The sequence below is a fragment of the Neltuma alba genome, unplaced genomic scaffold (assembly GCF_004799145.2).
Source record: "Neltuma alba isolate B1F8T4 unplaced genomic scaffold, ASM479914v2 tig00012113_pilon, whole genome shotgun sequence".
In the NCBI taxonomy this organism is placed as follows: domain Eukaryota; kingdom Viridiplantae; phylum Streptophyta; class Magnoliopsida; order Fabales; family Fabaceae; genus Neltuma; species Neltuma alba.
The window spans coordinates 147063-162360 of record NW_021636665.1 but is presented as its reverse complement, the minus strand read 5'-3'; the positions used below and the strand labels follow the sequence as shown (position 1 = coordinate 162360).

The 15298-nt window shown below is 35.3% G+C and overlaps 1 protein-coding gene across 1 annotated transcript in view; it reads left to right on the top strand.

Annotated features, from left to right (window-relative positions):
- Positions 1–7974: 7974 nt before the first annotated feature.
- LOC114722765 (MADS-box transcription factor 23-like) overlaps positions 7975–15298 on the top strand; it is a 60432-nt gene continuing 53108 nt past the window's right edge. The window contains exons 1-5 of the mRNA XM_028908859.1: positions 7975–8156; positions 9620–9695; positions 10203–10264; positions 10482–10581; positions 10677–10718. Coding sequence (XP_028764692.1) covers positions 7975–8156; positions 9620–9695; positions 10203–10264; positions 10482–10581; positions 10677–10718 — 462 coding nt within the window. The remainder of the gene's footprint in view (positions 8157–9619; positions 9696–10202; positions 10265–10481; positions 10582–10676; positions 10719–15298) is intronic.

Here is a 15298-nt window from a genome sequence, read left to right as displayed (position 1 = left end):
TTGTCTTTACAGATCATGCAGCGGTTCGGTACCTATTTAGAAGCCTCAGTCTAAACCTAGACTGCTGAGATGGGCTTTGCTGCTACAGGAGTTTGATATCGAGATTAGAGATCGAGCCGAGCGAGAATCATGTAGCTGACCACCTTAGTCGTTTACCTCTGAACACACAGGGAGTTGACTCTTCTGATCTTTTTATTGACTCATTTCCTGATTCTGCACTTTTTGCCTTGGCTGTTCATGAGCCTTGGTACTCTAATAGTTAATTATCTTGTCACTGACCTTATACCTCCTTCTATGTCTAATTTCAGATTGATAAGCTGAAGAGGGAGGCAAGATACTATATCTGGGATGCTCCAATCCTGTAGAAGCAATGCAATGACCAGATCATCAGACGCTGTATTCCAAATAATGAGATTCACTCTATCCTTACCTTTGTGCATTCTTTATCTTGTGGGGGGCATTTTAGTGCTAATAGGACTGCTAGGAGGGTTTTAGAGTGTGGTTTTTTTGGCCTTCTCTATTTAAGGATGCTTATTCTTTTGCAAGTCTTGTGATAAGGTCAGAGGTTTGGGAGTTTGGGTAGGAAGCATGAAATGCCTCTAAGACCTATGCATTTTTGTGAAATCTTTGATGTGTGGGGCATGGATTTTATGGGTCCCTTCCCTTCGTCTTTGGATTTTCATACATTTACTTGCAGTAGATTATGTGTCTCGATGGGTAGAAGCAGTGCCAACTAGGAAAGATGATGCTTCTACTGTTGCCAAGTTCTTACGTTCTCATATCTTTTGCAGGTATGGCATTCCAAGAGCAATCATCAGTGACCAAGGAACACACTTCTACAACAGGACCATCAAGTCTCTATTGGCTAACATAGAGTCAATCACAAGCTGGCACTCCTTATCCCCTCAGACGAATGGGTTAGCTGAAGTTCTCTAACGGGAAGTGAAACGAATACTGAGAAGATCGTGAAACCATCCGTAAGGACTGGAGTGAAAGGCTGGAGGAAGCTCTTTGGGTTACAGGACTGCCTACAAGACCCCTATAGGCCTGTCCCCTTTCGGTTGCTCTATGGCAAGGCTTGCCATTACCTATGGAGATCGAGCACAAGTCTTATTGGGCAATCAAGGCATGTGATGCAGATCTCGAATCTTCACTTATCAATCGGAAGATGCAACTCCAGGAACTTGAAGAGATGAGACTTGAATCCTACGACAATGCCAGAATCTACAAAGATAAGCTGAAAATGATTCATGACAAACAGATTCTGAGGAAGCAGTTTCATGAAGGTGACAAGGTTCTAAAGTTTAAAGCCCGGTTGAAGCTGATGCCCGGAAGTTGTCACCAAGTGGGAAGGTCCGTTTAGAGTTACAAAGTATATCCCTTTGGCACGGTAGAGCTCGTAGATGAGGAGACCGGTATAACTTCAACAGTCAACGGCCATCTACTGAAGCACTACCATGAGAATCACAGACCTCCCTGATCACCCGGTTGTTCCCTTCCACCCTACTCTTTTACTTTATGTTTGTATTGCTGGTGATATCTGTTTGCTGAGATAGTTAGGAGTAAGTGTGGGGGAGGGAACTTTTCCAGTAGCTGTAGTTGTAGCTGTTTATTTCTGTTTAGTAGTTGTTTGTTTTGTTCCTCGTGATTCTACCATCCACTTCTGATCACTTGATTTATATTTGTCTATTTTCATTTCACATTATCTTAACATTGAGGACAATGTATTGATCAAGTGTGGGGGAGGGATTGTGTTGAGTTGTTGAGCTTTCTGTGAAAAAAAAAATAAAAAAATTTGCCTTTGGATTTGCTCCTGTTTCCTAAGTATTGCTGCTATAATTGCTCTTTCTCTGCTATGGTTGATTTCTGAATTGCATCGCATGATTTGAGAGTGATTCTTGCTTGGGAATTTTGCTGCTAGTTTCTGTGTCCTCCTATTTTCATTCGCCTCATGCTCTGCACTGCTGTATGGGCGAGTTGCTGTTCCTCTATTGCTGACTTGACTTTGTAATCCTTGGGCACCTCTTTTTAAAATCTTTTTGCACAATGCTGGTGAATATTGCACGGTTGAGTTGATTGCATTTGATTTGAGTGATTCTGTTCTTAGTTGATTAGCATAGTAGAATACTTTTGGTGCAGTGTTATTAACCTTGTTTTATAGCTGATTCTTAAGGAGAAAACATCTTGGAGAAAGCCTTGATGGAAGGATTTTTGAGCCATGTATTCTTTCTCATCTTGTGTGATTTTCACCTAGTTTTGGTTAACCTCTAGAACTGTTTAGATTCTTTTCAAAGCTGCATTAATACCTAGGTTTGTTGATGAAGATGATAGGAGCATTCATTTCTAAACCTTTACCCAAACACAAACACTTCATTTAACCTTTGTTCACCCCTTTGAGCCTTCACTTTCATTCTATTCATTGCTTTTGTAACAGGTGTTTTGCATGAGTTATCTGATTTTCATTTTGAAAAGTACATCATAATGTCTAATCTTTGCCTTCTTGGGTTTTGGATGCCAAAAAAAAAAAAAAAGAAATAGAAATAGAAAAAGGCAAGAAAGAGAAGAAAATGTTTAGAAAAAGCTAAGAAAGAAAGTTATAAAAAAGAGAGAGAGAGAGAGAGAGAAAATAAGTTGCAACAAAAGAATAAATTTGAAATAAGGCATTCCATGGTGGTTTGAAGAGCAAAGATTTTTGTCTCAAAAGGTTAAAATCTGCCATTGGTGTTGTTTCATGATTGTACTTTAGCTCACTTTGAGTTAATTATTTACTACTCATGCATTTCACTTGTAGTCATTTCATTCATTTGGCATAGTTTCCAATATTACAACCCTTCAAGTCCCCTTGATCATGAGTCTAAGGTATGTTAGTAGTGGAGATATTAGAATCTCTACAAGCTTATGGTAGGTGCTAATCTAGGTGGATTGAGTGAAATTTTTCCCATTTGAGAGATGATGAAACATTGTACCCTATGTGAGCTCTATTATGTTCTCTTCTTTATCCTGCTTGTTTCTTGTGTTAATTTCTTTGCACTGAAGTATTCTATGATTGTTGATTAATTAAAAATAAAGGTTACTTGCGTTAATTGCACATTCATGCTTAGTTAATTTATGGTGCGTGCATTGAGTCTCTTTATTGAATTCTTCTTTAATGAAGTTTTGCCCAGGAGTGCAAAAGGCTAAGTGTGGGGGAGTTGACAAACTCAATTATTTTTATATATTTTGGTATCTTTTATATGAGTTTTGTCAGCTTAATTGCTCTCTTTTTGCCTTAATTGATTTATTTTATTTTATTTTGAATTATTATTTTATAGGGGGGTAAAATGTCATATTTTGGTTTAATTGTGACTAATTGATTTTTAGGACAATTAATGCTACCTTATCCTTGAATTTTGCTTGCAGGTTCTTGGAAGATTCAAAAATATAAAAAAAAAAAGGAAAAAGAAAAAAAATAAAATAAATAATTAGGGGGGCAAAACGTTGCGTTTTGCCCCAACCTAATAATCATCTATTCTTATCTTCTCCAGGAGGCGCGGCGGAAACAAAAAAAACACAAACGCGCCGAATAAAAACAAAGAAGCACGAACAAGCTGGGGCGGCGAGGAGAAAACAGGGGACCGGCGCTGAGGTCCAGAGAGCCGAGCAACACGAGGACCGCTCATCATCTTCTCCGTTGAACCTTCCTGGTGGCAGGGGGCGCTCGACGGGGGAACCACCACGCACTGGACGGCGCTCGACGAGCTGAACACGGGAGACGCAAGCAGACGCCAGAACGGAACGAGAGGCGAGCTGAGGGCAGGACCAGTGACGACACGTTCCGACGAACCAGTGAACCAGAAGGAGCGAAACAGCGAAACAGAGGCTCACGGTGTCATCCTTAATCATCTTTTGCACTGTACCGTCGAGCTTCCATGGCAGGCCATAGCAGAACATTGACTGTAGCATTCCTTATGGCAATCCGTGGCTGAGGTTATCTGATTCTCCAATTCACAATAATGGCAGGAGCTTGGATCTTTAAGGGGAGTTCTAGTTGCTTTAATTTCTTACTCAATAATTATTTAACAATTCCTAGGTCTTAGGATAGTTTTTCTGATTGTTGGGATAATTGTATTGCTTAATCTGATTATATTTGGGGATTATTGTGACTGAATTATTGCTTAGTATTGACATTGGGCTGTTTATAGTTTTGATCTCAATTATAATGTTGTGGTTATGACATTTGTATTGATTTGGAATTAATATATTGTGATTTTCTAAGGTGGCTTAGAATTTTGGATCATATAGTCTCTTGCTAGCTTTAATTCTGTTATTTTGGATTTAAGAGTTCTAATTAAGCATTGGTTTTTAGCATCCTTAATCTCATTTTACTATTCTGGTTGCAGTTAGTAAGTTGGGATTTTAGGAAAATATTTTGTGGCAACTCGAGGTGGCTCGGTTGTTGGATCAAAAGCTTAATTATAATTCTTAATTCATTGTTTTTAACTCCCACATCTTTAGAGTGATGATTGCCTGCGTTGTTGAATTGGAGGATTGATTTTTATCAGTGTTATTTGTGTGTCTCATTTTCATTTCTTTAATCTCCATTCATTTTAATCACTTTTATATAAAAACAAAAAATTAAAAAGTATTTTAATTTCAATTTGATTCGTAGTATTTAATTAACAGCTTTTCAAAATCAAAAATCTCTTTTTATAGTTTAGGTTACTTGCATTCATTTACTAGGGTTTAATTTCGTTTTCGGCTCCTCAAAGTGAAACGACCCGAGTTGTGCACTATATTGCATTAATTCGGTTAATTTTTGAAGTAACCCCAAAGCGACAATTAAGGGCAGTTAAACTTCACCTTGGCTTTCTAACATTACAACCCTTCAAGTCCCCTTGATCACAAGTCTAAGGCATGCTAGTGGTAGAGACATTAGAATCTCTACAAGCTTATGGTAGGTGCTAATCTAGGTGGATTGAGTGAAATTTTTCCCATTTGAGAGATGAGTGAAATACTTGTACCCTATGTGAGCTCTATTATGTTTCTCTTCCTTTACCCTGCTATGTTTCTTGTGTTAATTTCTTCACACTAAAGTATTTTATAATTGTTGATCGATTAGGATAAAGGTTGCTTGAGTCAATTGCACAATCATGCTTAGTCGATTTTATGTTTGCTTGCATTGAGTCGCTTTGTTGGATTCTACTTTACTGATATTTTGCCCAGGAGTGCAAAAGGCTAAGTGTGAGGGAGTTGACAAAATCAATTATTTTTATATATTTTGATATCTTTTATATGGGTTTTGTCGACTTAATTAGTTCTTTTGGTCTTAATTGATTGATAATTGATTTAATATATTTTATTTTGAATTATTATTTTATAGGGGCAAAATTGTCATATTTTGGTTTAATTGTGATTAATTGATTTTGAAGGACAATTAATACTACCTTGTTCTTGAATTTTGACTGCAGGTTTTTGGAAGGCATACAAATAAAAAACAAAAGAAAAGAAAAAAAAAGAAGAAAATAAATTAAATAAATAAATAAAGAAAAAATAAAACAATAAAATAATAAAAAGAGGGAGAAAAACGTAACGTTTTGCCCCCCACCTAATACACTAATATTCAATTATTCATCATCATCATCTTCGAAAAAAGGGGGCATTGGACGAAAGGGTTTTAGCGGTAGAGTTTGGCAAAAGAAACAAAGTGGGAGCTGGACACACGTTAGCTTGACGGCATAGAGAGATTCAGCGACAGCAAACCAGAGGGAGAACACGAGATGACCAGGGGAGCTTGACGCACCATCCATCATCTTCTTCTTCTCCTTCTTGACGTGAGCAGAGTGCCAGCAGCGTGAAGAATTCAGCGTGAACAGTGTTCTTCCATGGAAACTTGTAATAGAGTATTGATTGTGGCATTTTTTATGGCAAACTGTGGCTAGAGCTTAATAATTCTCTAATTCAACAACAATGGTAGGAGCTCAGATCATCAAAGGGGAGTTTTAGTTACTATAATTTCCTGTCCAATAGTTATTTAACAATTCCCAGGTCTTAGGATAGTTATTCTGATTATTGGAAAATTTTTATCCTTAAATTTGATTATATTTAGAGATTATTGTGGCTGGATTACTATTTAGCATTTGACATTGAGCTATTTATAGCTTTAATTTCAATTATAATGTTGTGGTTATGACATTTGCATTGACTTTGGAGTTAATATATTGTGATTTTCTGAAGTAGCTTGGACTCTTGAATCGTAATATCTCTTGCGAGCTTTAATTCTGTTATTTTGGATTTAAAAGTTTTAATTAAGTATTGGTTTTTAGCATCCTTAATTCCATTTTACTATTCTGGTTACAGTTAGTAATTTAGGATCTTGGAAAATATTTTGTGACAATTCGAGATGGCTCGATTGTTGGATTAAAAGCTTAATTATAATTCTTAATTTATTGTTTTAACTTCCGCATCTTTTGGAGTGAGGATTGCCTGCATTGTTGAATTGGAGGATTGATTATTATCATTATTTATTCGCATATGCCATTTTCATTTCTTTCATCTTCATTCATTTTAATCATTTTTATATAAAAATAAAAAAGTATTTTAATTTCAATTTAATTCATAGTATTTATTTAGCAATTATCAAATCAAAAAAATATTTTTTTATAGTTTAGGTTAATTGTATTTACTTGCTAGGATTTAATTTCGTTTTTGGCTCCTCAAAGTGAATACGACCCAGATTGTGCACCATATTGCATTAATTCCGTTAATTTTTAGAGTAACCCCAAAGCGACAAATTAAGAGCATTATTTCAAGGACAATGTTAGCGTAGCAAAACTATTCACTTGCAGCGTAATCCAAAAAATTATATATATTTGTTTGACAAAATGTTATATATGTAAATGGATACTATATGTGTGTTTGTGTATAACACCTTAGTTTGCTTGTTTGATCAAGGAGAACTATACATAGTCTAATCTTGGGCTTTGTCTTTGGCTGGATAAATCTTGGGTACCAGAGGGCTTTTGTGGGCTAGATTATGAACTTTAAGTTCAGTCTTTGGGTTCAGTCAGCAGAAGAAAGATTGCCGAAGCTACATAAGAGGTTACACCTCATAATTACTTGTACAACTGTATTGTGAATGTTTGTATTGGTTAATGTTCATGATTTAGGAATGTGCAACATGACATCCCATGTAAGACTACATACACTATCTCCAATTCTTAATATAAGAGTTAAATAACTAATTTGGGGAGATAAAGCACAATAGTTAAGTTGGTTAATTGTAATAAATATAAGTTGACTTTTCTAAATAACCGAGTATAATATGTGCATTAAAACCATCACTTAGTGAGAACTCTTTACAGTTAATAGGGATATTTTAGAGGAAAAAATATAAACTTGGAAGATAAAGTAAACTGAAGTCTTGTATCTAAAACAAAACCCATCCTCTAACTAGCTCTTATATTAAGGACTGGAGGTTATATTACATAAATAAATACATACATATATATGGTGTGATTGTCGTTTGCATGTATAATCATCACCACACTATAGGACTGATGCCATTGCCCAACCGCCGTCAATGATTTAGCGGCCACTGCCTGTTACAGTTAGTCAACAGCCCAAACCATTATCCCTCTAATGTCATCTCCTGTGCTTAGCTATGGGACTGTTTTTTTTATTATTATCCTAAGCCTTCGAGATTAAGTATTCGAAGGGCACATTCACCAAAAAGCCTCTCTCATTAGGAGCTTCAGGGATAAACCTGTTTCTTCGTCTTCTTCTTCCTCCCACTATTCTTCTGTGAGTTCCTCCGGCTTGGCGACCATACAAACACTGTTTATTTCGATTTTGTTTTTTTTTTTTTAAGTTATATGTGTGGTTTTGGAACAAATTATTCTCCGATTCCTTTAAGAATGGTGCTTTTGTTTTCTTTTGATGAATTTCCGTAACTTTACAGATTTGTTGGAGGGGAAGTAGCCAAGAAACCCTAGAGCAATGGGGAAAAGGAAGATTGCGATTGAGAGGATTGATGATATACCGAACAGGCAAGTCACTTTCTCAAAGAGACGAAGTGGTTTGGTCAAGAAGGCAAGGGAGCTTGCCATCCTCTGTGACGTACAAGTTGGGGTCATCGTCTTCTCGAGCACTGATAAGCTCTACGAATATGGAAGCTCCAGGTACATTCATACATACATACACACACATATTGTTCCCAGCTTCATTTACTTTGTTTTCTCAGAAGTCTAGCTCACAGCATTTTCTCTGCGCTTTTCGCTTTTGATCTATACGATATGCCTTTAGATCTTGTTTCTTTGTAAAAAACTTTCTATGTTTTTGCATATGTTCAAGTGTATCATGCGATATATCTTGTAATTGAGTCTTTAGTTTTCCTCTAATATAAGACTGCTTTGGCTTGACACACACACTCATGTACGCTCGTGTATTTGAATTATGTTGTTTTCAGAATTATCTTCCCTGAATCTATATACTACTCCTGTCCTAAATGTAATATCCATTTTGTGGTGTAAATTATACTACAAAATGGATCTTACATTTAGGATCAGAGAGAAGTGTGTGTGTGTGTATATATATATCTATATATTCTGCGGTCCATGCCTTAAGTGACAAACTTGCCTTTTATTTTCATTCAACTCGATTTGTGTTCCTTGCTTGTGCTTCCAGCTTACAAAATCGAGTTATCTTCTATCAAAACTCCAGTTCCTGGTTTTCATGTTTGCTTTCTTGCCCAGACTCGAGTACTATCCTTTCAAAACTCGAGTTTTTTTGAACTTCTTGCGTCTCACGCTCTATTCAAACTTGAGTTTGTCCATTGTTTGTTCTGTCCAGCTTATGAATATCCATCCAACTCTAGTTCCTATGCTATAAACTCGAGTTTCCTTCTTGGCACAAATAGACTCTATTTTATTTCAGTTTTGACTTTTTGTTCTGCGTTTCTGCAATATCTCACAAATTACAAATTATTTTTATATGAAACTTGTTTCATATGAAAATAAAATAGACTCAATAATTTTTTTTTTTTCCAGTGACACCTATCACAATCTAAAAATGTTTTCCTATGAAGGAGTATTTTTTTAAAACTTTGACGCTTTAATTTCAAATACGGTAGAAAATCATTTTTCACTTGCACTCAATCTTTCGCATATATTTCACAACATAAAGAATTTTGAGATATACCTTATTGCATTAGAAACTAGATTCAAGGAGCTTTTCATAAATAGTTTTGTTTACATTGTAGGTGCACGTGTCGTAATAAGTAAAAATTGATTAAAAAAAATTGTCGTCTTTACAAGAATTTAGTACCAAAACCTGGTTAATTAATAATTATCACACTTTTACTTAATTTGAATAATATAAATATCAGGAATGAAGAGAAGCTGTTCTTAAAATTAGAAATCAGTAAAAACAACTAATTATTGACTTCAAGGATAAAATGGAGCCTAGAATTATTTATTCCCTTGTATTCCAAGAATACTCAATTCAATCATTATATTGGCTTGATTCTTCTTTCGTGCTCACCTAGAAACCAATATACAGATAGTACGCGCAACAATAATACTTTTCATGGACAAAAACTTGATTTAATTTTCATCTCATTGATTAAATTGTCTGCTTATGGCAGCCTGGAGTCAATAATTGGGCGCTACCATAAACAGAAAGAGGAACATCCGCTTATGAATGCAGCTTCAGAAGCCAAGGTACAAGACCAAGCACCTCATTCCTCTAATAGTTTTAATGTTTTTTCATATGCATGTCATATTTAGTTACTAGACATTTACAAATCATTCATATATATATAATAATTCCAATCGTCAGTGTATATATACTTGTCCAAGCAAGATTTTACTACAAAAAGAGAACGATAAATAAGATCAAGGAAAGATGGGAGAAGAGGAGAAAAACTGCATTCTATATACTGATTGTACACTTCCTCTCATATTAACAGACTAATACATAGTCTGCTTGCTTCCTGTGAATTGAATCCATGTGAAAGTCCTTTCGAATGCCTTGTTTCCAGAAATTAGAGGGTAAATGTACGGCAGATTGAGGCAATGATTTTTTTCCCCCCTACGAAAAGTAAATATGTCTATTATATATGTGGCCAATGCAAGTAAGTCGACTTAGAATCGTCTTTATGCTTATGAGCGTTAGAGATTCATTCCTTCTTCCTTACAATCATTATAACATTTTTATGCCCTTGGTAGTTTTGGCAAAGAGAAGCCACGGTCTTGAGGCAAGAACTTCAACAGTTGAGGGAAATGCACAGGTATAATGAGAAAATCAGATACTATGTGCCTCTGGCTTTTAATATAAGATTTAGTTTGTAGTTTAAATTGAACTACAAACTAGATCTTATATTAAGACTAAAGGTCGTACATTGGAACAAGAATTATTACATTCTGGTGACAAAATGTTGATATCAGCATGGAAAATGCAAATGAACAAGCAGCAGTTCAACAAGCGCTACTTTCTGGAAAATGCAGGCAATTGATGGGTGAACAACTTTCTGGTTTTGGCATTAACGAAATGAACGATTTGGAAAACCAACTGAAGATGAGTTTAAAACGTGTCCAGGTCAGAAAAGTATGATGGTTCAGTTCAACTAAAATCTTCATTCAATTTAACATATCACAATTTTACACGGCAAGTAGTGTACTTGATCATTAAATTGTCCGCAGGATCAAATCTTAACTGATGAGATTAAAGAGCTACAGCAAAAGGTAGTCAAGAAATTCTTTTTCTGATCTTGCCCGTTACGTTTGAAAAATATTCCCCCGAATTCTGACTAATTTATTGTTGCTAATGCAGGGAAATCAAGTTTGTCAAGAAAATGTTGAACTTTATGAAAGGATACAATTCATTAGTAAAGAAAATGCAGAGTTGAAAAAGGTATTTAAGTTTCCTCCATATAATTTGCTCCAGTCTCGAGTGTGTGTGTGTGTGTGTGCATATACAATCAACAAGCTAAGCTTGCCCTTAATTACCATCTATATATTGTGCCTGTGCTGTGTATGATTAAAAGTTTCTTTCATAGTCTAAATAACGTCTTATTTTTTAATTAACTAGATTTGTGAAGCAAGGGTTATAAATGATGAAAATGAGAGTTTCAATCCTCCATGCACTAGCAACCTGCAGTTGAGCCAGCCACAATCTCAATCGAGTGAGCCACCAACCAAAGCTATGGAGATGGGGTATATTATATTCCTCCAAACTCATGAATAAACATACAGCTTGAACACGCATAAACTTTCTTTGTTGATTCCTATGACAGACTTCAGCTACTTTAGCAAGATAGTTAGATAACAAACGCGTGAGGAATCATTTCTGTTATATATGGATCAGACATATTGGATATATCTCTATACATTATAGAATAAGAAAGCCATTTTCAAATGTACTATGGTCATCCGGAACCATGCTGTCACATCCGGCCTTTCTGAATAAAGGTTAGCCAAGGGCCGATTAAAATAGTAGGTACACTGGGTAACATCATATTGCTTCCATCCCCGGTTGGGGCAAAAACATGTGTATAGGAGCTATATTGACAATTCAGGAACCATTTTAATCCATTTCAAGCTCGAGAATTGTCAAATAACTAATTTTCTTATATTTATTGTATGGTTACTATTTATTTGGTAAACCCTCTATTCTTGTTAAAATTCAAATTATCATCACTAATTCTGAAAAAAATTGAAAGAGTGGTTCCAGTCTCTAATTAACACTAAAAAAAAGATGTGGATTAGTAACGGTTAAGAAGATGCATTAGTAGGGGGTGAACCTCTACTAAGAGCTAGCAGTTTGGCCAAGTGCTACCAAATTATGTGCTGCAAACAGTTTAGAAACGGTTATTGTGAACCACTATCAAACTTTGAATTTTTATTTAGTGATGAAATTACTGACAGATTAGTGATGGAATCTGTCAATGATAGAAGCCGCCGCCAATTGTTTTGTCCCTAACTAGATTAGTGGCGGAATTTCAATTTTATAACTAATTAGCAATGGATTACTGATAAAATTTTTATTGCTAATTTCTGACGAAATGTTACTACCACTAATTCACCACTAATCAACAACGAAATATACTGATAAAAATTTTTGATCAATTTGATAATTACCAATAGTATATTTTCATCACTAATTTAAAGTTCTTAATGCTTTTGAAAATGCCATTTGGAACACCTTAGAAGCTGCCACATAGTCCCTCTACCAGTCACCACGTACTGCTGCCACCTCACCCCCAACTGCCATGTGACCCTCTGGATTCACCACATCATCACCAGTCACCCCCCGGTCACTACCAACTCACCTCTGTTTGCCAGGTGCCCCCTCCCACCATCTGCCATGTCATCGCTACTACCATGTTTTGTCACCATGTCATTGTCCATCCATAGGAGCTTTATGTCTCAAATTCGTTTCATGTAGCGGATGAATTTGGGGGTGACTTTGTTGTGTTGCATGATAAAAATCCATATAAATGTTTTCGTTTCGTGTGGGCAACTCATCTGCACAAACGTAATCCAGGTACTCCCCAAAATCCTTCACAAACCAAAAGGTTAAAAAAATAGTGGAAAATATAGAGAAATAGCTTTGTAATCTAGATAGATTGTAACGGTTTCTCTGGTGACTACGTCAAAGTTTTGCATAGCTACGTTGGTTAAATGCAGAGAAGTCCTGTTATATATGGATAAATAACACGGCAACTTTTATCATGTAATGTATCTCTTTCTATAGGTTTGTAATTTATCTCTGCCTGCTTTTCTGTCGTAGGAAAGCAAAAATCCTAGTCATAAAAATGAGTTTAAAACAAATCACGAAGCATTAATAACTTACAATACTATTTATGGTTACAGATGTAATAATACCCTCTTGGTCCATTAGAATGTCCAAATGGGAAATTCCTAAGCTAGAAATGGAAAAACAGAAACAAAAGCGATTAAAAAAAACAGAGAGAGAGAGATGTCATATTAACCTGCTGGTTGTTCGCATATTAAAGGCGAAAGAGAAAATGGGACCTTTTTTTTCAATTTTATTTCTTAACCTTTCTATGAAGAGGGGAATATCATATTTTCATATAGTACTCGTATTACTAATTGTATTTAATTATTTTGCAGCTTAATCCCTTTGAAGTAAAAACTAAAAAACCTTGACTTGATAAAGAAGAGAAATGGCATACATATATAGCTTTTCAATACTATAAATATTAATTATATTTAAAATAGTCCGAGATTTTATATACGACATTAAAGGATTTTCATGTAAATAGTAAGAAATTATGCATGATGTATCAACAGGGCTAAGTCTAGTGGAAAATACTAGTCCCTCACAATATAATGGACCAAGATTCGAATTTCCACTGAAAGAGGTGCCTATATTTAGTTCTCAATAATATCTCCAATAGAATAGCCTCACTACAAAAAAACAGACTTTAGGCGACGACTTTCGGCGGCGACAAAAAAAGTCGCCGCTGAAAGTTCGCCATTGAAACCAAGACTTTAAGCGGCGACAAAAGTGTCGCCGCCGAAAGTAGACCTTCAGCGGCGACTTTTTTAGTCGCTGTCGAAAGTGGACTTTCAGCAGCGACTTTTTTTGTCGCCGCTGAAAGTATAATATAATAATATATATTTTATTTTATAATATTAATAAACAAATTCAGTCTAGCTCAGCGGCAAGAAGGTTGGACACGAAAGGAGACGGTCACGAGTTCGAACTTGGAAGAAGACACATTTAAGGTGAAAATATTTGGATGATGATGTGGCAAGGAAGAGTGATGTGGCAATGACGTGGAGGTGGCTAGTGATGATGTGGCGGTTGGCGGTGATGATGTGGCCGCCGATGGCGATGACGTGGAGTCGACAGTGATGACGTGGAGGTTGACGGTGATGACATGGTGGCCGGAGACGATGACGTGGCACCAGCGGTGATGATGTGGCATTGGTAAAGCCAATTCTTCTTAAGCATTACTTTATTTTGTCGCTGCTAAAAGGCTTTTCGGCGGCGACAAAAACTTCTAAAAGTCGCCGCTGAAAGTATCTTTTAGCGGCGACCTTTTTAGTCGCCACTGAAAGTTTTCAGCCACAGCTGCTACGGCAACGACTAGTCGCCGCAAAAAACTTTCAGCGGCGACTTTTGTACTTTCAGCGACGACTAAAATCAATTTTTTTGTACTGCCTCTAATAGAAGGTGATATCTATGCATAACAAAAAAGAAAAAGAAATTATGCATGGTGTAGCATAATAATTAATCTTGCATCAATATGAACTTTTTCAAGATGATTATGACTCCATTAGTTAACCAAATAAAAGTCTTGTAGTCTATGCCTTCAGTGACAACTCAGTGTCTTACTTTCATTCAACTCGATTTGTGTTCCTTGCTTGTGCTTCCAGTTTACAAAATCGAGTTATCTTCTATCAATACTCGGGTTCTTTTTTTCATGTTTGCTTTCTTCCCCAAATATTCTTTCAAAATTGTGTTTTTTATTTCTGCCTTTCCGCAATATCTCACAAATTACGAGTTATTTTGATATGAAACTTGTTTCATATGAAAATAGATTCAGTAATGCTTTTCAGTGACACCTATCACAATCTAAAAATGTTTTCCTAAGAAGGAAGCATGTTTTTTAAACTTTGATGCTTTAATTTCAAATATGGCAGAAACTCATTTTTCATCTTCCCCTTGTAGTCCAAGAATACTCAATCATTATATTTGCTTCTTACTAATAGATTATGCTAGCCAAAGATACTAAATTATCTATAAATGCTTTCTCAAGTTTCAAATAAGTGTTTAGTTCAATTAATGAAAAAATTTCATCTAAGAGATTCTAAAAATTTAATACGGTCTCTCTGACCCAAAATAAAATTAAATAAACAAGTAAAAATACCTTGTAGCCCTTAAAATTTGAAGAGAACATATGATAGACTTTGTCGTAAATTTTTATACGCAGAATTGTCATTAGTCTGTTCTTTGTCATAAACAACACACATATAAATGTTATTTTTGTATTATTTGCGGCAAATTTTCATTCATATATATATATATATATATTATTTTTTATTCATTGTTGTAAAAGACCATATGTTTAGTTGTTGTTTATCTATTTTTTGTCGTAAATTGTTATATGCATAGTTGTATCTTTTTTAATTCTTTGTTGTAATTTTAATTGTTGTATACAGAATTGTTATTTTTCTGGGGAGAATGACAAAAAAAAGAAGTTAAAAATTACTTTATTTGGTAATAATACTTTATTTGGTGTTGATAATATTGAAATAGCAAATGATAAGAAATTTTTGTTAACATTTCTTAT